Here is a 22,009-nt window from a genome sequence, read left to right as displayed (position 1 = left end):
ATCCAAATAAGAATTGATCTGAGAGTTACAGGTTTTCCCTTCCCGATTGAAAATCAAAAACTCATTCCCTGCACCCACCAGTCCATCACATGGTCCAATCGTTCATCGTCCCAACTGGGGACATTCTTCTTTCCAGGTGCAGAGTAACCTTGTCCTTGACTTTATGAGAAGAATGTTGTTATGTTTAAACTTCCATCTCTCTATAAAATCCCCCCTTCCAAATCCCCAGGCACCAAGATGTGGCAGTATGGAAGTTTCTAAATACAATATGGCTTCCAAAGCTGACAGTCTAGTTGTTTCATTATGTGCTATTGGTTCCGTTTTCTCTAGGACATTAAGTTGGCCCTTCAAGTCTTCCAATGATGCCCCCAACACTATAATAACTGACTCCGTCTACTTTGCATCTGGCTGGAAGCTGACACCTCTTTTATTTCCTTCCACCCTTTACAAGCATCAGAGCCACCTTCAAAAAGCTAGATCTAACATCTTTAATAATAATATATCCAGTGGTGGGGTTCAAATTTTTTTTACTACCGGTTCTGTGGGCATGGCTTGGTGGGCGAATGTGGTGTGGCTTGGTGGGCATGGCTTGGTGGGTGTGGTAGGGGAAGGATACTGCAAAATCCCCATTCCCTCCCCACTCCTGGGGGAAGTTTACTACAAAATCCCTCCCCACCCCACTAACCTGCTTTCCAGCTCCGTTCTCCTGTGCAGAGCAACCAAAGAAGACCCAGCCAATCAGCTGGGACTCAATGGGAGGCGGAGAAGAGATGGGGTTGGCGCACCGCCAGTCAGCGGTGGTATTGGCCGGTTCTCCGAACGACTCAAAATTTCCGTTACCGGTTCTCCAGAACTGGTCAAAACCGGCTGAATGCCACCTCTGAATACATCAGCATTGACAAAATTATGATCAGTCAATTGCTAAAAGGCAGGTTTACTTGAAATAGCTTACAACCTGCAACGATATCTCTAACCACATTTGCCTATCCCAGGTACTTGGGAAGATTTTAATAGGTGGACAAAATGCCGCCTATTCAGTTCAAAAGCCAACTAAACATCTGGCTGACTGTACTCAATCATTATAATGTTTTTCTGCTTGGAAATACCACATTCCACCAACACTGACACGACACACTGCTATATATACACAGGCAGCAAACCCCAACCCCAATAGCACTGATGACGGTTATTTAGTTGGGTAATGAACCGTCTGCAAGCAAACCGCCAAGTTTCAACAGCATCAAGGATTCTGCAGGATGGAAATAGCCCAGAGATACAATGCTTCCTTTGCCTGTGGAAAATCTGAAAAGGAGATTTAGGATTCCCAAGGAAAACGGATGCAATAGTTCAAGAGAAGTTCAAGCACCGGAGTTAATATCACACTGGGGCAATTAACCGAGGAAGCATTGCAAATCTTCAGTTAAAAAATACAAATCTTTTCAGAACAGGATAACAGAGTTGGAAGGAACTGTGGAGGTCTTCTAGCCCAACCCCCTGCTCAAACAGAAGACCTTCCCATTCTGTACAAATGGCGGTCCAGTCTCTTCTTTAAAACCTCCAATTTCTGAAGGCAAGCCCTTCCACTAGTTAATTGTCCTCCCTGTTAGAAAATTTCTCCTTAGTTCTGGGTTGCTTCTCTCCTTGATTAGTTTCCATCCATTGATTCTTGTCTTGCCTTCTGATGCTTTGGAAAATAGGTTGACCCTATTTAAAGTAGACCATGAACCAGAATGTTTCTTATTGGGAATTATACCCAAAAATATAAGAAGGAAGAGTTATATTTGATAATACATGTCAACACTGCAGCAAGAATGGTATTTGCCCAGAAGTGGAAAGAGAAAGAAATTCCTAGTGAAGATGAAGTCATAAATAAAATTTTGATTTGCGCTGAAATGGATAGACTAATACTAGAGATGAAAAATAAGGATGAATCGGAATATTATATAATTTGGAATAGATTTTACTGTTGGTGGGGAATTGAAAAGAGTTGTTAGGAGGACATCTGTGATCATGAGACTTAAATAATACCAAGAATGTTGGAAGATGTAAGTAAGGATGAATAAATGTATATATGGCCTCCAGTGTTGCATCTCTAAATCTGGGAGAAGAGCTGCTTCGCTTAATTCTCCTGTTTTCTTTTTTCTTTTTCCTGTCTTGTATTCTCTGGAAATGAAAACAAAAAGTGACCTTGCAAACCATTTATAGAAAATTCTATCTCTTTTCTTGGAGCAGACCCTGTACAACGAAAGACAAAACAGTTCCTATTTTCAAGGCTGATAGTGCTATTCCAAGTTGTTTCTTTCCACATCTGGGGTATATTCCACCCCCCTGTAGAATTTCATTCATTGTTTCTTTTAATGCTTGAAGAAGTTCATCCTGGAAACATTTGTAGTATAGGCTTGTGAGACTATCTGGGCCTGGCCTCATTTTTAAAATAGATTCTGATACCTCAAAAGCAGTATTTCGGTTGTTCATAAGTTGTCTCTGGACTTTTGATAGTTTAGGTAAAGGTAAAGGTTCCCCTCGCGCATCCGTGCTGGTCATTTCCGGTTCTAGGGGGCGGTGCTCCTCTCCTTTGCAAAGCCAAAGAAGAGCCAGTGCTAACCAAAGATGTCTCCGTGGTCATGTGGCCGGTAGGACACAACACCTTTGAAGGCGCCCAGAACACTGTTCCCTTCCCACCAAAGGGGTCCCTATTTTTCTACTTGCACTTTTTTTACATGCTTTCGAACTGCTAGGTTGGCAGAAGCTGGGACAAGGAACGGGAGCTCACTCCGTGACGCAGCGCTAGGGATTTGAACCACTGAACTGCTGACCTTTTCTGATCGACAAGCTCAGCGTTCTTAGCCACTGAGCCACCACGTTCCGTTGTGATAGTTTAGGTAACTGTTGTCTTGAAAGGCATTCATTATTTTTAACATATTGATTTCCTGTCTTTTATATACACATTTGAATAAAATTTATGAAGACTTTTCAATAAGTTCATTGTCTGTTATTACATTATTGACTTCGCACAGTTTCTTCACTCATATTTGTGAGTCCAACATCCACTTTTCTCTTTTGCACCAAGTAATCATGATTGTTATTTAAAAGCCCGTGTGCATGCAATATGCATAAAGATATATCTACATTGGTTTTCCTCTGCTTTGGGTATCTGTTTTGTAAACTGGGCAGGGTAGCCAGATGGGGACAGGGATGTGGTTAGAAAGGTGTCTTTAAGGCACAGTTAAGGAAAAACTTATTGATTCCACCAGGAAAGGCGTACTGTACTGAAGCTTTAGGCATAGTACTTTACTCATTGTTTGAACATCTAGCCTAATTAATTATATTCATGATATGCCAATGGGATGAATAAAACTTTGCACAAAACAGTATGCTTTGCTTCTAGGGGTAGTAATAAAAACTAGTACTTACTACTACTAGTAAGTACTACTAGTAGTAAGAACTAGTAGTACTTAATAGGTAGTAATAAGAAGGAACTAGACAGGAGGTAATACAGGTAGTCCTAGACTTACAGGCACAACTGAGCCCTGATTTCTATTGTTAAGTGAGACATATATTAAGTGAATTTGGCCTCATTTTAAGACTTTTCTTGCCACAGTTGTTAAGTGGAGCACTGCAGCTGTTAAGCTAGTGACATGGTTGTTAAGTGAATCCGGCTTCCCCATGGACGTTGTTTCTCAGAAGGTCGTGAAAGAGGATCGTGTGATCTTGGGACACAGCAATATGGTCATAAATGTGAATTGGTTGCCAAGCATCCGAATTTTGATTGCATGGACATGAGGATGCTTCAGAGGTCATAACTGTGAAACAAGCCAACTTTTTTTCAGCACCATTGTAATTCTGGGGGTCACTAAACAAACGGTGGGAGACTACCTGTATAGCACAGAATAGCATAATTTTGTATTTATTTCTTTATTCTATCATGTTTATGTACTGTATATTGGAGGAGGTGAGCTGTATGCAAAGAAATTTCATTTTAATGCATGCCAATTAGCATACATTCAAAGGGACAAGGGTGCCTTTTTTTTTTCAAGAGGCAGCTGGACTTTCTTTCTTTTTTCTTTTGAAGATGTTTCACTTCTCATCCGAGAAGCTTCTTCAGCTCTGTCTGGAAGGAAGGGAAGGGAAGGATTTTATATCGCAGAACGCGAATGTCCAGTTGTCTGCAAGAAATATAAATCCTTCCCTTCCCTACTCTCCAGTCAGAGCTGAAGAAGCTTCTTGGATGAGAAGTGAAACATCTTCAAAAGAAAAAAAGAAAGAAGGTCCAGTGGCCTCTTGGAAAAAAAGCAGCTTTGGGACAACCTGGAGGACTAAGAATCTCCCTGGACATTCAAAGGGAAAAATAAAGTTCTTCCTCTCCTTCTCTTCTTCTTTTCCCTTCCCCCTTCTTCTTCTTCTTCTTCTTCCTCTTTCCTCCTCCTCATGCCAGAAACCTTTCTTCTTCCTTCTTTTTCTCCTTGCTCCTCCTCTTCTTCTTCTTCCTCCTCCTCTTCCTCCCCATGCCAACCTTTCTTCTTCTTCTTCTTCTTTTTCTTCTTCTTCTTCTTCTTCCTTTCTTCTCTTCCCCTCCCCGTTCTTCTTCCTCCTCTTCTTCCTCCTCCTTCCTCCTCCTCTTCCTCCCCATGCCAACTCCTCCTCCTCCTCCTCCTCCTCCTCCTCTTCTTCTTCTTCTTCCTCTTTCCTCCTCCTCATGCCAGAAACCTTTCTTCTCCTTCTTTTTCTCCTTGCTCCTCCTCTTCTTCTTCTTCCTCCTCCTCTTCCTCCCCATGCCAACCTTTCTTCTTCTTCTTCTTCTTCTTCTTCCTTTCTTTCTTTCTCTCCCCTCCTCCCTTCTTCTTCTTCTTCCTCTCTTCTTCACTTCCTCCCTCCTCCTTCCTTCCTCCTCCTCTTCCTCCCCATGCCAACTCCTCCTCCTCCTCCTCCTCCTCCTCTTCTTCTTCTTCTTCTTCTTCTTCTTCCTCCTCCTCCTCCTCCTCCTCCTGCACGGACCCCGATTCCCGGCTAAGCCTCGCTGCAAATAAAGCATTGCGTCTCCACCACTTTTTGCAAGGCTGAGATTTGAACGGGGAAAGGAAGGGGGCTGCTCATCCACATTTACCCAGCCCCTTCAAGACTAGCTGCAACGGGCCTTTCCAGCCCACTCCTCCTCCTCTTCCTCCTCCTCTCCAAGTCCTCAGCTGCCCTCTCTCTCCCGCCCCCCTCCCCCACCGCCGCCATGCGGACAATAGCGGGGTGGCGGCCCCTTTAAATCGCAGCTCCCTCCTAACCCCCCCCCCTCCGTCTTGTTTATACCGCGGTGCCACCGAACTTGAGCCCGTCTCCCCCTCTCCCTCCACCCCCCACCCCCGTCCTCCCGCCGCGCCGGCCACACCCCCCGTCTGCTCCCATTGGCTGAGCTGCGGCGGGCGGGCGCGGCCATTGGCCCGTCCGCCGCAGGCAAGTTCGGCGGCGCTCGGAGGGGAGTCAGCTGACCTTGCCCGCTCCGGCCACTCCCCCTCGGAGTTGCTCCGGAGGAGGCTGCGCTCGCCGCCGCTGCTGCTGCTCGTTTTGTGCGTCCGTGTCCGGTCGGGGTTCCCGCGGCGCCTCCGGGGATGGCGGGCGAAGGCGGCGGCGTTGGCGGCGCCTGGTTGGTGCTCTTCTGCGGCTGGGCGGCCGCGGCGGGCGCCCTTCGAGACGGCGCGCCGCCCGATCCTGAGCCCGGCGGGGATCCCTGCCCGCCCGCCTGCCCGCGAGTGCTGGGCTTCCGCCTGGAGGACGGCGCCGCGGCCACGGGGGGCCTGGTAAGGGCCCTGCCTGGGGCCACCTTCCGACTGCGCCTCTACGGCACCGGGCTGCACAACCGCAGCTGGCCCTGGGCCGCCTTCGTGCCGGAGGAGGCGCCCTGCGGGGGGAACCCCGGGGAAGAGCCTTCCTCTTCCTCCTCCTCGGGGGCCCCTCAGGTGCTGGCCCACCAGGTCCTGCCCGCCAGCGAGCATGCAGGGCTGGTGACGGTGCGAGTGGCCCCCGGGGGCCCCGGAGGACGGTACCGCCTCTGCAGCCCGTCGGGGCCCGGCCGCCCCTGGGCCCCGGCTGCCCCAGGCGATGCCATCCTGGTGACGGAGGACGAAGGCGGAGGGGCCCGGGTGGCGGCCGAGGCGTGGCCCCCACCCATGCCCCCCTGGCTGCTGGGCACCCTAGTGGCCCTCCTGCTAGCCCTGCTGGCCCTCCTGCGCACCTTGCAGCTCAGCACCCTGTGGCTGGATCCGGCCGAGCTCTACGTGCTGCGGGACTGTGGCTCAGAGGCAGAGCGGGGCGCCTCTAAGGCGCTGGAGCCCGTCCGGCACCGGGGCCCCTTCGTCCTGTGCGCGCTGCTGCTGGTGAGCGCCGTGGCGCAGGCCGCCCTGGCTGTGCTCTTCTATCGGGCCGTGGGGGCGCTGGTCCCGGCCATCCTCGGCGTGGCCGCCTTGTCCTTCCTGCTGGCCGAGGTGCTGCCCTTCGCCGCCAGTTCCCGCTGGGGTCTGTGGCTGGCCCCGCGGGGCCTGTGGCTGACCCAGTTCTTCATGCTGCTGACGTTCCCCGTGGCGCTGCCGCTGAGTCGGGTGCTGGAGCTGGCCCTGCGGCATGACAACAGCACCTACCTCTTGCGGGAGAAGATCCTGGACATGGTGCGCAACAGCGACCCTTACAACGAGTTTGTGCGGGAGGAGTTCAGCAAGGGGGCCCTGCGGAACAAGACGGTGGAGGACGTCCTGACCCCGTTGGACGAGTGCTTCATGCTGAACGCCGACGCCGTGCTGGACTTCAACAACATGTCCACCATCATGCAGAGCGGCTACACCCGCATCCCAGTGTATGAGGATGAGCGGACCAACTTGGTGGACATGCTCTACGTCAAGGACCTGGCCTTGGTGGACCCTGACGACTGCACTCCCCTGAGCACCATCATCAAGTTCTACAATCACCCGCTTCACTTTGTCTTCAACGACACCAAGCTGGATGCCGTGTTGGAGGAGTTCAAGAGAGGTAAATAGGCGTCTTTTATATTGTCACAGCAGACGCTGGGCCTGTAATAAGTAGGTTGTTGCTTGTCCTGTGTTTTTTGTTTTTTAAACAACAACAACATTGGGAATGATACCAGTGTCTGAATCCTGGTGAGCATCTGGAGAGACGGTTGGTTTTCAAACTATTCTGAAAGTTTCTTTAGAAGTTTTTCCAGCAAGATGATCATGGAGGATGAACAGACATCCCCAGAAAACATCTGTAGTGGATGGTAGAGGTAGGATAGCATAGGCATAGCATAGCATAACAGGAACCATAGAATAGGATAGGGATTAGGATTGAGTAGAATAGAATATTGGAATGAAGAATAGAATAGAATATTGGAATGAAGAATAGAATAGAACAGAATAGAATATAATTCTTTATTGGCCAAGTGTGGTTGGACACACAAGGAATTTGTCTTGGTGGAAATGCTCTCAGTATACGTAAAAGAAAAGATACATTTGTCAAGAGTCAAGAATCATATGGTGCAACACTTAATGATAGTCATAGGGTACAATAGAATAGAATTAGAGTAGAATAGAATAGGAATAGGAGTAGAGAATAGACTAGACTAGATTCTTTATTGGCCAAGTGTGATTGGGCACAGAAGGAATTTGTCTTGGTGCAAATGTTCTCAGTGTCCATAAAAGAAAATATACATTTGTCAAGAGTCAAGAATCATACGGTGCAACACTTAATGATAGTCATAGGGTACAAATAAGCAATCAAATCATATTAAACAGTCAACATAAATAGCAAGGATGGTTGTCACAAAGGTGCTTTTTCAAGAAGCAACTGGACTTTCTGGCTTTTCTTTTGAAGACCTTTCGCTTCTCTTCCAAGAAGCTTCTTCAGCTCTGACTGAACATCCCACCATCCAGTCAGAGCTGAAGAAGCTTCTTGGAAGAGAAGCGAAAGGTCTTCAAAAGAAAAGCCAGAAACTCCAGTTGCCTCTTGAAAAAAAAAATCACTTTTGGGGTCCCCGGAAGACAGTTTTCATAAATAGTTTACTTATTGCCACTGATTTTTTTCCCCCTCCACTCACAGAATGTGGTTGAACTTTGCCTGTTTGAAATCCTTTTGGTAAGATCCTGCAAAGTTCGTTCACGCCTGCGTTTGTTGCGTACGTGTCTCGTTCTCACAGCTCAAAATTGCCTGCATGGTATTTTCTTTGCGCGGCCAATCGTTTCATTCTCAGAACAGCCCTGTTGAGGTTGTGCTCACAGTTCAGGTCTGACCCAGAGTTACCCAGTGAACTTCAGTAGAGAGCGGGGATTTGAATGGACATCTCTCTAGTCCCAGTTCAGCGTTCAACCGGTCACATTTTCTGTTTTGAGCACATTCTCTTGAGGGTTTTTTTTTTAAACAGCGGTCTGCGATTCCATATTGAAAACAACTAATCAAGGCATTTTTTTTCCTGAAGTAGTGAAAGTTATCGTTGCCTTGTCCTCTTAAAAAGAAAAGAATCATTTGAATTTCCTAGAACAAACCAAAAGTGTGCAAAAGATGATCCAGGATTTTGACGTCTCTAGAACTGTTAATGGCGGGGGGGGGGAGAAATTTTGATAATAATTTTGAAATTGTCTTCCTTCTTCCCTGTTCCCCCACTTGTTTGTAGCATCCTGTCTCGTGAACTAGACTCTTACCCTGTTTTAAAGTGGTCCAGGGATGGTATTACCTGGGGTGTTTTTGAAGTTAGAAAATTTGCAAGGATGTATTGTTGTTTATTTCATTTAAAGGGATTTAGCTTGATGGAATCAGTTTTGCGCTACTTTGAAAGACATTTCCAAAGTTGTCTTGTATAGCAATAGCACTTAGACTTATATACTGCTTTACAGTGCTTTTCAGCCCCTCTAAGCGGTTTACAGAGTCAGCCACCGAGGGAGGAAGGAAGAAAAATGGCAATAGCACTTAGACTTATATACCACTTTACAGTCCATTACAGCCCCCTCTAAGCTGTTTATAGAGTCAGCCTCTTGCACCCAACGATCTGGGTCCTCATTTGACCCACGTCGGAAGGACGGGAGGCTGAGTCAACCTGAGTCAACCTGAGTCAAAGCAAACTTGCTTTGGACACCCAAAGAGAACGAACATCTCTTTAACTCCTGCGGTCGGGCAAAAACCACCTCAATGATTCAGTGCCTCTTTAGATCCAGGTGCAATTCTTACCAGCCGGTAAAAATTGAGTCGACAGATCCGTCTCTGCAGCCGATGAGATAGCCTAGTAGGAAGTGTATGAAGAAATAATTCCATGGACTTAAAAAGGCAGCTTCTCTAATGCCAGTACATTGTGATCTTGGTGCTTTAATGATTTATCAGTTGTTACAAGAGCCGGAGTAAAATGATAAATTTTATTGGGCCGGCTAATTACCCGTGAAGATTGCTGGCTGTTGAACTCTCTAACCTCTTGGTGCGCTCTTGAACTATGCAAACCTTCCAGCAGAAACGCATCATAAAAAGGCCCACGGGGACTAACGCAATTCAAGCTATAAAAGCCAGTTTTCCTTCCAGATCGGACTTCTCATGTCGAAACTAAAGAGAAACACATCCTGAAGGGACACCAGGATGGGAGGTTGCTCCAAATCTCATTCCTCGATAGGCATTTCCCTACATAAGTTGGCACACTGTGATCTTTCAAGAGGGGAGCAGTTGATTGTTTCACATACATATCCCTTTATATTACGGACCTTTGTATCTTCCTGAGATATATGTGCGTAAGATGTGATCACCGTGGCCGTATCTTGCCTGCTGTTTTCTTGCATGTGAGAAAGCAGTGCTCGGGGGCTTAAAATGATCCTGGGGCCGTAAGATACGGGATGGTGAGAAAGAAAGAAAGCTAGCAAGCCAGCTTTTTCAACCACAAGGACTGCTTATGAATTAGTCTCCGTCTGGCTAGGGACACGGTGAGTTGAGTCCTGCAAAAAATAAACACCACTGGACTGGCCCAGTTCTGCAGGCTGGCACTCATTGGATGGAATACATGTTTTTTTCCCCCCCATATCCATCATTATAATTGCTCATAGAAAATGATTGCTCGGTCAGAATAGAGTTGGAAGGAGCCTTGTAAGTCATCTAATCCAGGGTCGCCAACCTTTTGGACCTCAGGGTCGACCAAACTCACAATTTTAAATCCTGCGGAACAGAGACCCTGGGAAAATCCCCCCCTCCAAAGTCTGCAGGAAAATCCCCCACCCCCATGTTGTCCTACCGACTGATTGTTCTTTATTTGGGATCGCAGGATACCGTCTCCAGCTCCGTTCTCAGGGGGAGAGAGAAAGAGAGACTGTTGGCTTCATGCAAGGAAAGCAGCAGAAGTCTTTCTCTCCCCCAAACTCCGCCAGAATGGCGCAGCCTCTTGGGGCAGAAGGCCTTGCGGGGTCGCAAAGACTCATTTCTGGCGGAGTTTGGGGGAGAGAAAGAAAGACTTCCGCTGCTTTCCTTGTGCGCAGCCAAAAGGAGAAGAAGAAAGAAGCGGAAAGACGCAGCCCAGTGGCCAGGCCAGGCGTGTGGGGCAAGTTCCCCCCACTGCCCTTTCCCCCCTCCCCTCACTACCTCGTGTTGTTCACAATGCAAGTGACACAAGCCGTGTGTTCCCATGGGTCACGTGGGTGGAACCGTCTTGTGTTCCCGCACAGCCTGGATTCATTGCTTTGGGGGTGACGTTTCTCTGCGGGCCACCAAATTTTTCTCGCGGACCACCAGTGGTCCCTGGCACCACTGGTTGGTCACACTGGGTTCTGGCACATGCATGCGCGTTGGCCAGCTGGTCTTCACATGTGTGGGAGTGCCGGAAACCAGAAGAGCAGTTCTCTGGTGCGCACCGGGACGCTGAGCTTCTGGTTTCCTGGGTGCACATGCACCCTGGCCAGCGGGTCTTCGCGTGTGCCTGCGTGCCAGAAACCGGAAGCTCAGCTTCCTGGTGCGTGAATGCATGCTAAGGAGCTGCTCTTCCACTTTCCGGCCCTTTCCCTGCGTTCTCCCATTCCGGCACTCAATGCTGAAAAGGTTGGCCAACATTGCCCTATACAATTTAGGACAAGTGGCTGCCCCGGTCTCTTCTTAAAAACCTCGAGGGGTTTGTTTGTCCTGTGTTAAACAATATGTGGTCATTAAGTGAATTCCGCTTCGCCCACTGCTTGTCGGAGGTGGCTGGGAAGGTTACCAACCAACGGCGGTTATCATGAAATAAATGTCGGTGGCCGATTTTTGATCACGTTACTGTAGGGTTTGGGTGCCATGGTCCTAAGTGCAGAAACTGATCATAAGCCGCTTTTTTCAGCGCCGTTGTAACTTCAGATTGTTACTGAATGAATGGTTGTAACTCCAGGACCCTTTGCCCTGGTTCCATTAGGCAATGTAACATTCAGAAATTATTTCAGTATTTCTCGGTGACTCAGTGATATTATCTGCATACAAAAGTACATTCGTGTTCAAAGCCAACTTGTTATACACCACAAACATTCCATCAATATATAAACAACCAAGGGAATATCACACATCTTCGTTGTGCTCCTTGTTCGGTGTTGAATTGTCAGGCATTCTGTTTATTCTGCTACATGCTTCACTTCCAACGTGTACTACTCTTACCCCATTTAGCAATGAACTTTTGAGGGTTTTTTTGTTATATATAACCCTTTAAAATTCTGTGCAATTCTGTGTACAGTTGGGTTCAAATCATATTAAATCCGATTAAAAAGAAGAGCTATTAAAATGCAGCAAAGCAGCAACTCTTTCTATTGTAGTCTCAATCAATATTAATCAGAATACAGCTGGAAGGGGTCTTGGAGGTCTTCTAGTCCAGCCCCTGCTCAAGCAGGAGAACCTATTCCATTTCAGACAAGGGACTGTCTAGTCTCTTCTTAAAAACCTCTAGTGATGGATCACCCATGATTTCTGGTGGCAAGTTGTTCCACTGGTTAATTGTCCTCACTGTTAGGAAGTTTCTCCTTAATTCTAGGTTGCTTCTCTCCTTGATCAGTTTCCAACCATGGTTTCTTGTCCTTTAATTCAGGGATCCCCAACCTCCAGGCTCTGGCCCGTTATTGGGCCATGAGCTATTTGGAACTGGGCCACAGAAGCGGCACTGGAGCAAGCAGCGGGCGAGCATGTGGATGCATGCTCCATTTGTGCAAGCGATGTGCGCTTTGCCCATTGCACGTGCAAATGGGGCCGTGCACCCATTTGCCAGTTGCAAGCGTGGAAACATCCCCTGTCGCCCACCGGTCCGCAAAGCTGGAAAAGTTGGGGAACGCTGCTTTAATCCCTTTATTCAGGGTGGAATCTGGGCGACCGGATGGAGCCTGAGCGTTTACTGGCCGGATGCTCTTCCCGACACCTATGTGGAGTTCGCAGCAGATATATATATATATAGTTTTTTACAAAAGTTTTTTTGAGTAAATTCTTAAAAACATTGGACGTGGTGTGATCGTCCTGACAGTCCTCTTTGTCATACGTATTATGGCATAGAGTACATGTTTTATATACATTTATACAATATTTTATATTTCTAATCATCCGTTCTGCTAACCCTACTTCCTTTTGATTCTAGATCCTTCCTTTTTTCCCACCATTGAAAGAATTTATCCCATACTTTTATAATATTCTGTCTCATCTTTATCTTTCATTTCCAAAGTTAATTTGTCCATCTTACCGCAGGCCCATATCTTTTTTATTACTTCACTTTTATCAGGAATCTTTCCACTTTTGACCAAAGGCTAACCTTGCTGCTGTGATTACATGTATGATTAAATAAATCACCTCTTTATTATATTTTTCTGTTATGATTCCGAGTAAATAAATGCAAAACACACATCCTTCGCATTCTATGCAATTGAGTTGAAAACCCCTGTTATTGCATTCATATTGCACTATAGAGTGGAATTCAATCGAGTTACTGCCCTGGGATAGAAGCTGTTTTTCAACCTATTTCTCCTTGTTTTTATTGTCCTGTACCAATAGTTCAAAAAAAAAGTGTGCCCAGGATGAGGTGGATCTTTGAGAATGTTTTGAACTTTCTTAAGGCAGCGGGAGCTATAAAGCTCTTCCAAAGAGGGGAGAGGGCAGCCAATGATCCTCTGGGCAATGACATTAACCCTCTGGTACACTGTCCTATCTGCCCCTGTGCACTTGGCAAACCATACAGAGGTGCAGTGAGTTAAAATGCTCTCTATGGTGCAGTAGTGGAAGGTCACCAGCAGTTTTCCATTCACTTGTTGTTTCCTGAGAAGCCTCAGGTAGTAAAATCTCTGCTGGGCCCTTTTGACCGGGGCTGCAATGTGAGCCCCCCAGGCCAGGTCCTCTTTTAGGGCAACAACCTGGAACTTAAAAGTGGCCACTTGCTCCACTCGGGTTGCATTGATAAGTAAGGGATGGATGTCTGATCTGATCCTCCTATAGTCCCCTTGTTGAGGTTCGCCAGCAGCAGATACAGATGGCTGAGGTCTCGGAGAGCGGGGACTCAGATGAGGGGCCTGCGTGTGAGGCAGGGATGGGGCCATCAGGGGGTGGAGTGCCGCCTTTCGAGATTGAGGAAGAGGACCCCGAGGAGCCTGTGCCCAGCGTGCGTGTGCACAGGGCTGCTCGAAGGAAAGAGCAGCTGTAGCAGCACGGGCGACTTGGGAGTAAGGCTGCAAGGTGACAGCCCCTCCCTTAAGAGATAAAAGCCAGCGGAGAACCCGGAGTTCTTTGCAGGAAGCAAAGAAGTTTTTGCACTCAAGCCTTGTGGACGTTTAGATTCTCTTAGTTCGTGTTTGGAGACTCTTTGTGTTTGAAATACTTCTTGGCAACCTTATCTAGTGTTCTTGGCAGCCGTTGCATCACCTTGGCCAGGCTCCTCCTTATCAGAGACCATTAGTTGGAAACAGCCTTTTAACCGGGAAGAAACGGAATTCATAAAGAATCATTAAAAGGTTTTGCTGTTCCCTCCGTTTTGTGTTTTGTTTCCTTGGAACGAGGTTTGGGTTAGAACGCCACTATAAGCTCCTTCTGGTCTTACTGGTGTTGAGGACTAAATTGTTGTCTCCACACCACGAAAGCAACTGGTCCGCCTCATCTGCTTATATTGTCTACACCTGCAGATGTGACCCTTAATTTCCACACTGTTCTGCATTTTCCACCTTTTCTCCTTTTCATCTTAACCATGCCTGGCTCTTTTTATAAACGGCACCCTTTGCAAAGATTTCTTTCTCTCCAAGGTGCATTAATTCAGTACAGGTCATCCTCCACTTAACAAAACTACAGGAACCATTTGCATCACTCCGGTGACCCCGAAGACACAGATAAACCTCCAAGCGGCCTCAGCGACCCTCAAAAAGGATGCAAGTGACCAGCTGTCTTGCAAGGAGTATAAATCCTTCCCTTCCCCACTATCCATTCAGAGCTGAAGAAGCTTCTTGGAGGAGAAGCGAAACGTCTTCAAAAGAAAAAAAAACAAGAAATGTCCAGTTGCCTCCTGAAAAAAGCCCCGTTGGGAGAACCAGGACTTGGAGGTCTTGAGAATCTCCCTAGACGGTTCTTTCAGTTATTAATACTTTTTCCGTATGCAAGACTTTTGGTTTCTCTTCCTGCAAGTCACACCGTATGTCTTTTACTTCCTTTTCTTCCAGTTATTATTCTTTTTTGCCAAGACCCATTTTGATACTATTAAAAAAAAAAAACACGTCTGTCGCACATTAACACACAATGGTGCCTCCGCTCTTTTCTACCCCTCACTAATCCGCCTCCTTATAAGTAGTCAAGCCAGTCATGCTTTTCGATTTATAGTAATTCCTTTCCTTTGTGAATGTAGGAATAGACGTAATGCTTATCTAGGTATCTCAAAGCAGGCAGACCTTAATAAAAGCAGGTACATTTTTATTTTTATTTTATATATAGGAGACCCTACACCATTTCTGACAAATGGCAGTCCAATCTCTTCTTGAAGGTCTCAAGTGATGAAGCTCCCACAACTTCCGAGGGCAATGTCTGTTCCATTGGTTGATTGTTCTCACTGTCAGAAAGTTTCCCCTTATTTCCAGGTTAAATCTCTCCTTGACCAGTTTCCATTTATTGTTCCTTGTCTGGCCTTCAGGTGCCTTGGAAAATAGCTTGACCCCTTCCTCCTCTCTGGGGCAGCCCCCTCAAATATTGGAAAACTGCTATCCTGTCTCCCCTGGTCCTCCTCTTCACTAGATTAGCCAAGCCCAGTTCCTGCAACCGTTCATCGTATGTTTTAGCCTCCAGTCCCTTAATCATCCTGGTTGCTCTTCTCTGCACTTTTTCTAGAGTCTCAACATCTTTTTGATAGTGTGGCGACCAAAACTGGATGCAGTACTCTAGGTGTGGCCTTACTAAGGCTTTATAGAGTGGTATTAGTACCTCCTTTGATCTCGATTGTATCCCTCTGTTAATGCAACTTAGGATTGCATTGGCTTTTTTGGATCCCGCTGCACACGGCTGGCTCATATTTAGCTGGTTGTCCACTAAGATTCCAAGATCCCTCTCCCAGTTATTGCTATTGAGCCTGGTTTCACCCAGTCTCTGGATCCATTGATCCATGCCAGATATTACGACCTTCATTGCTAGGTTATTAAGCAAATACTGTAATTAAGGGAAGCACCCAGCCCTTGAGCAAAACCACACCCCAATTGACTTCGCTTGCCAGAAGCTGCTTGGGAAAGTTGCAAACGGAGAGATCGTGTCACTCCAGGGTGCTGCAGCCGTCGTAAATACACACCAGTTGCCATGCTGTTGAATTTTTATCACAAGACCGTAGGGATGCTCTAATCGTCATAACTTGGTGTACCGCATCCAGTTTTGATTGCCACAATGTAAAATAGATGTTGAGACTCTAGAAAAAGTGCAGAGAAGAGCAACCAGGATGATTAAGGGATTGGAGGCTAAAACATTCAATGAACGGTTGCAGGAACTGGGCCTGGCTAGTCTAGGGAAGAGAAGAACCAGGGGAGACAGGATAGCATCTTCCAATATTTGAGGGGTTGCCACAGAGGAGGAAGCCTCTTCACAATCACAGGATTCATTTAACAACTGCAGGAAGAATGGTCATAAAATGGGGCAAGCAACTGCCTCACTTAGCAACAGACATTTTGAGCTCAACCGTGGTGATACGTCGAGGACTTTTAGTGAGGTAGAAACTGGGAGATGGGGAATTCCAGTCCTCCTTTGTGCACGAAATCCAGCTGGGTGACTTTGGGCCAATGACTGACTTTTAGCCTAACCCACTTCAAAGGGTTGTTATGGGGAAAACGGGAGGCCGTTACGGGCGCCATCACGTATTCTTTTGGGTTGTACAAAATAAAGGCAGGATAAAAATCTAATGACTAATTGCAGGATGTGGTCAGTTGCAAGCTCTTTGACTCACCCTTGAGATTGTCAGCTTCCATATATTTCAAAAGAAATGATTGGAAGGATCATTTTTTTCCTCCCAGCGCCAAATATATTCAGTTTTGTTCATTGCATTAGCATTCATTTGAACGTAATGTTTTAAATTAGCAAAATTGGTGTTGTCCTTTTCTGGATTCACACAGGACAGAATAGGGAATAGAAGAGAAGAGAATATAGAATAGAATAGAATAGAATAGAATAGAATAGAATAGAATAGAATAGAATAGAATAGAATAGAATATAGAATATAGAATATAGAATGGAACAGAACAGAACAGAACAGAATAGGGAATAGAATAGAATAGAATAGAATAGAATAGAATGGAATGGAATAGGGACTAGAAATAGAATAGGGAATAGAATGGAATAGGGAATAGAATAGGGATAGGAATAGAATAGGAATAATTAGAATTAGAATAGAATTCTTTCTGAGCTGGGTTGGTAAAAAATCCATCTTGTTAATCTTCTGCTCGTGATTAGCATATTGTATGAATGCAGCCCGTTTGTGCAAATCCCTCAAATGAACTGATATTAAGTGAAAGAAATAAAACATCTTGTATGAACATAGCCATGATACGTGGACTAGTCCTTCCCAGTCTGGCAAACTGTGTCCTTGTGGGACTGCAGTACCCATCTTTTACAGATAAAGGCTGCTGTCTGAGGAAGATGGGAGTTGTAGCCCAAGATTAAAACTTAATTTATAAAAAAGAGGTTGAGACCCTGGAAAGAGGGCAGAGAAGAGCAACCAGGATGATGAGGGGACTGGAGGCTAAAACCTACGATGAACAGTTGCAGGAACTGGGCCTGGCTAGTCTAAGGAAGAGAAGGACCAGGGGAGACAGGAGAGCAGTCTTCCAATACTTGAGGGGCTGCCCCAGAGAGGAGGGAGGGGGGTCAAGCTGTTTTCTAAAGCACCTGAAGGCCAGAAAAGGAATAATGGATGGAAGCTGAACAAGGAGAGATTCAACCTGGAAATAAGGAGGAATTTTCTGAGAGGTAGAACAATCAACCAATGGAACAGAAGTTGCCTTCAGAAGTTTCAGGAGCTTCATCCCTGGACGCTTTCAAGAAGAGACTGGACCGCCATCTGTCAGAAATGGTGTAGAGTCTCCTGCTTGGGTAGGGGGTTGGACTAGATGACCTACAAGACCCCTTCCAGCTCTGTTAATCTGTAAAATAAGTGGAAGGCCATAGATTGAGAAAAGGTGGAACCAACTGCATGTTAGTTAATAAAAGCCGATCCCTGCTCTCTTTCCGTCCTTTAAAAAAATATTTTACCAATAAGATGAGGCTGCGTTATCGTGGTTTAGATACGTTGGGCTGAGCGTTGAAATCCACCAGTCTTAAAAGTTGCCACGTTTGGGGACCCCTCTGCGTTTGAGCGTAGGGATAAGGTGGCATCTTCAAACGGCTCTCGGTTAAGTTATTTTCTCTCTTCCCCACCTCGACTCGAGCCTTATATTTCCAAAATCCCACCAGAGCCCCCATTTTCCCCTTCCCCACCTTCCATTTTCTATTTCTGGACTGCCTTTATTTTGTAGAAACTGGGATGGCGCGAATTGAACTCCGCGTCTTTCCAGCAACAACAAAAGCCAGCAGGTGCCCAGGAAGGTGGAGCAAGGGAGGGCAACCAGCCACAGGGGTTAACGCCAAATTCCAAAATATCACATGTTCTCCGCCGCCGCCCCCAGTTCCTGTTTTTGCTTTCTCCCAGGAGATGCCCAAGGCAAGTAGCCCCACTGAGCCCTCCTCCACCTCCTGGATTTCAAAGGACCAGATAAAATATTAGCAAGATGGGGAATGTTTGTTCTGGATTTCGGTGTAATCTCCGCTTTGGGGAATTCAGGAAGTGCTGGGGGAAAAAAAACCCTTTAAATCAATGAAAACTCAGACCTACCTAAGGCGGCGGCTCCAGGAATATACTTGTTTGCTCCTTATTGTTTTTTATTATAAACTTTATTCAGTTTTCAAATTTCAAACACATAAAATAAAATTACATACATCATCATGTCAACGTCAAGACATCATTTACATTTCCTTAGCATGTTTCTATATATACTTTCTTATTACATTACCGTTGCATATTTCTTTCCTTATTATTACAAATTAGTATATTTTCATCATATATTTCCATTTTCTCCACAATAGATATATGCATAATTTCCTATTCTTTGCCTAATCACCATTTTTAGTTTCTTTTTATTCTTAAGCCATTTGTGCCAGGCGTCCCCCAACTGTATAATACGTCGAATCCTCTTTTATTTCTTTAGTTTCAAAGTCAGCCAGGAATAGATTTGGGCGTCAAAAAAAGCCGTTGCCATTTAAAAAAAAATATTTTTTTGCAAGCCAGAAGCTGGACTTCTGCAGGAACGAACATCGGTCGTCGTGGCGGTTGCAAAAGGCTGCAATTCTCCACGAGCAGCGGACCGGAACCAATGGCTCTGCTCAGCATTTCTCCCGTCCACAAGTCTTATTTAAACTGGAAATGGTCTTAAGCAGACTTTCGACGCAGAAGCCAAGAACAAACCCTCAGCTCCGTGGCTGGCACGCTTGGGAGGGGGGGGAAACAAGTCAGGTCTGGTTTGCGTGGCTTTCCAAACAAAGTCTCACCTCCACCCAAGGTGTGCGAAGAACCTTGTCTTCTAGCAACCCCCCACTTCCCCTCCCCCTTACTATGAAAAGAAAATTCTGGAAGCCTTCTGGACCAACTGTTGACTTCTGGGTTGTTTATTACTTGTAAACACAACCGTTGATTATAATTTCAGGCTATTTACCTCTATGAAGTTTAGGGAAGTGTGTATATACACACACATTCCCCACCACCACAAAGACCCGTGTGTGTGTGTGTGTAACATTCCTGGCAATAGCCCAGCTGTGTTTGCCCCTGCCTTCTTCCCCAATGTTTTCAGTTTTCCCAGCCTAGCTTTTAACAGGAGGAGGAGGAGGAGGAGGAGGAGGAGAATAGCTGGAAGGGACCTTGGAGGTCTTCTAGTCCAGCTCAAGGAGGAGAACCTAAGACTATTTCAGACAAGTGACTGTCTAATCTCTTCTTAAAAACCTCCAGTACTGGAGCACCTGCAACTTCTAGTGGCAAGCTGTTCCACTGGTTAATTGTCCTCACTGTTAGGAAATTTCTCCTGAATTCCAGGTTGCCTCTCTCCTTGGCTAGTTTAAATCTCCTTGATTGCTACCAACCTGCCTTCCACGGAGGATCTGTATCCTGCACGAGTCAAAAAGAGGGCTGTGAAAATAGTTAGAGACCCCTCACATCCTGGACATAAACTGTTTCAACTCCTTCCCTCAAAACGACACTATAGAGCCCTGCACACCAGAACAACAAGGACAGTTTTTTCCCCTGAATGCCATCACTCTGCTAAACAAATAATTCCCTCAACACTGTCCAACTATTTACAAAGTCTGCATTACTATTACTCTTCTCATCACTCCTTATCATCCATCCCCTCCCACTTGTGACTGTATGACTGTAACTTTGTCGCTTGTATCCTAATGATTTATATAGACTGTTTCCTGGTATGATTTGATTGCTTATTTGTACCCTATGACTATCATTAAGTGTTGTGCCTTATGATTCTTGACTCATCTATCTTTTCTTTTATGGACACTGAGAGCATTTGCACCAAGACAAATTCCTTGTCTGTCCAATCACACTTGGCCAATAAAGAATTCTATTCTATTTCTATTTCTATTCTATTCTTCATCCAATATTTATTCTATTCTATTCTTCATCCAATATCTATTCTATTCTATTTCTATTCTATTCTTCATCCAATATTTATTCTATTCTATTCTTCATCCAATATCTATTCTATTCTATTCTATTCTATTCTATTCTATTCTATTCTATTCTATTCTATTCTATTCTATTCTATTCCCAATATTTATTCTATTCTATTCTTCATCCAACATTTATTCTATTCTATTCTTCATCCAATATTTATTCTATTCTATTCTATTCCCAGTATTTATTTTATTCTTCATCCAACATTTATTCTATTCTATTCTATTCTATTCTATTCTATTCTATTCTATTCTATTCTATTCTTCATCCAATATTTATTCTATTCTATTTCTATTCTATTCTTCATCCAATATTTATTCTATTCTATTCTTCATCCAACATCTCTTCTCTTCTCTTCTCTTCTCTTCTCTTCTCTTCTCTTCTCTTCTCTTCTCTTCTCTTCTCTTCTCTTCTCTTCCCTTCCCTTCCCTTCCCTTCCCTTCCCTTCCATTCCATTCCATTCCATTCTATTCTTCATCCAATATTTGTTCTATTCTATTCTATTCTATTCTATTCTATTCTATTCTATTCTTCATCCAATATTTATTCTATTCTATTTCTATTCTATTCTTCATCCAATATTTATTCTATTCTATTCTTCATCCAACATCTCTTCTCTCTCTTCTCTTCTCTTCCATTCTTCTCTTCTCTTCTCTTCTCTTCTTCATTCTCTTCTCTTCTCTTCTCTTCTCTTCCCTTCTTCTTCCTTCTCCTTCCTTCTCTTCCCTTCCATTCCATTCCATTCCATTCTATTCTATTCTTCATCCAATATTTGTTCTATTCTATTCCCCCCCCACCACTTCCATGAAATAAACCATGGGGGTAAACTCAGCTGCTCTTTTGATATTCCCAAAACGATCTGTTTCCCTCCGTGTTGGAGGGACAGCACAGGAGGGACCAAACCGTTGTGCATTCGTAAAAGATGTGGGTGCTTCATCCCTGGAGGCTTTTAAGAAGAGACGGGACAGCCACTTGTCTGGAATCGTTATAGGATCTCCCGCTTGAGCAGGGGGGTGGACTAGAAGACCTCCAAGGTGCCTTCCAGCTCTATTCTGATGATGATGGTGAGGATTGTAAGATCGATCCTTGACTTGTGACGGGAATTGCACCTGGAAATTGAAGCAATTCAATTCATAAATACTCTACGTTTATTTCCTGTAGGGTTTTTTTGGGGGCAGAGAAAAAAAAAATCATTCTGCATTAGTAAAGAACCTGCATCACCCTCCCTGTGTGTGTGTGTGTGTGTGTGTGTGTGTGTGTTTGTTTTCTCCAGCCACCTCCTGAAATGCTTGCAACCCATGACCTCAGCATAGCTGTGGGGATCTGGCTGCTCTCCTGCAGAACAAAACAACCGATTCACAGGTTGAGTTCGCCACGCCTGCGCTTCCTTCTAAGAGGGCCAGGTTTAAATCTCCCGAAGAATCTTGTGCTTTTCGTACGGATTAACAGAGCTGGAAGGGACCTTGTAGGTCGTCTAGTCCAACCCCCTGCCCAAGCAGGAGACCGTACACCGTTTCTGACCAATGGCGGTCCAGTCTCTTCTTGAAAGCCTGCAGGGATGGCGCTCCCACAACTTCCAAAGGCAACTTCTGTTCCATGGGTTGATTTCTCTCACTGACAGAAAAGTCCTCCTTATTTCCAGGTTGAATCTCTCCTTGTTCAGTTTCCATCCATTATTCCTTGTCTGGCCTTCAAAGGTGCTTTGGAGAATAGCTTGACCCCCTTCCTCCTCTCTGTGGCAGCCCCTCAAATATTGGAAGATGCTCTCCTGTCTCCCCTGGTCCTTCTCTTCCTTAGACTAGC

The 22,009-nt window shown here is 45.5% G+C and overlaps 2 protein-coding genes across 4 annotated transcripts in view; both read left to right on the top strand.

The window, feature by feature from the left end:
* The window catches only part of CNNM4 (cyclin and CBS domain divalent metal cation transport mediator 4), a 117,240-nt gene that overhangs the window by 66,298 nt on the left and 28,933 nt on the right, over nucleotides 1-22,009 (top strand). The window lies entirely within an intron of this gene.
* Nucleotides 5,501-22,009, top strand: part of CNNM3 (cyclin and CBS domain divalent metal cation transport mediator 3) — a 45,442-nt gene continuing 28,933 nt past the window's right edge. For both annotated transcript variants that reach the window (XR_015744641.1, XM_087938829.1), the window contains exon 1: nucleotides 5,501-7,008. Coding sequence is in view for 1 of the 2 variants with exons in the window: in XM_087938829.1 (XP_087794955.1) it covers nucleotides 5,598-7,008 (1,411 nt within the window). In the remaining variant the exon portion in view is untranslated. The remainder of the gene's footprint in view (nucleotides 7,009-22,009) is intronic.

Source organism: Pseudonaja textilis, chromosome 9 (genome assembly GCF_049901715.1).
Source record: "Pseudonaja textilis isolate UNSWEBS1 chromosome 9, rPseTex1.2, whole genome shotgun sequence".
In the NCBI taxonomy this organism is placed as follows: domain Eukaryota; kingdom Metazoa; phylum Chordata; class Lepidosauria; order Squamata; family Elapidae; genus Pseudonaja; species Pseudonaja textilis.
This window is presented reverse-complemented; position numbering and strand designations above follow the sequence as displayed.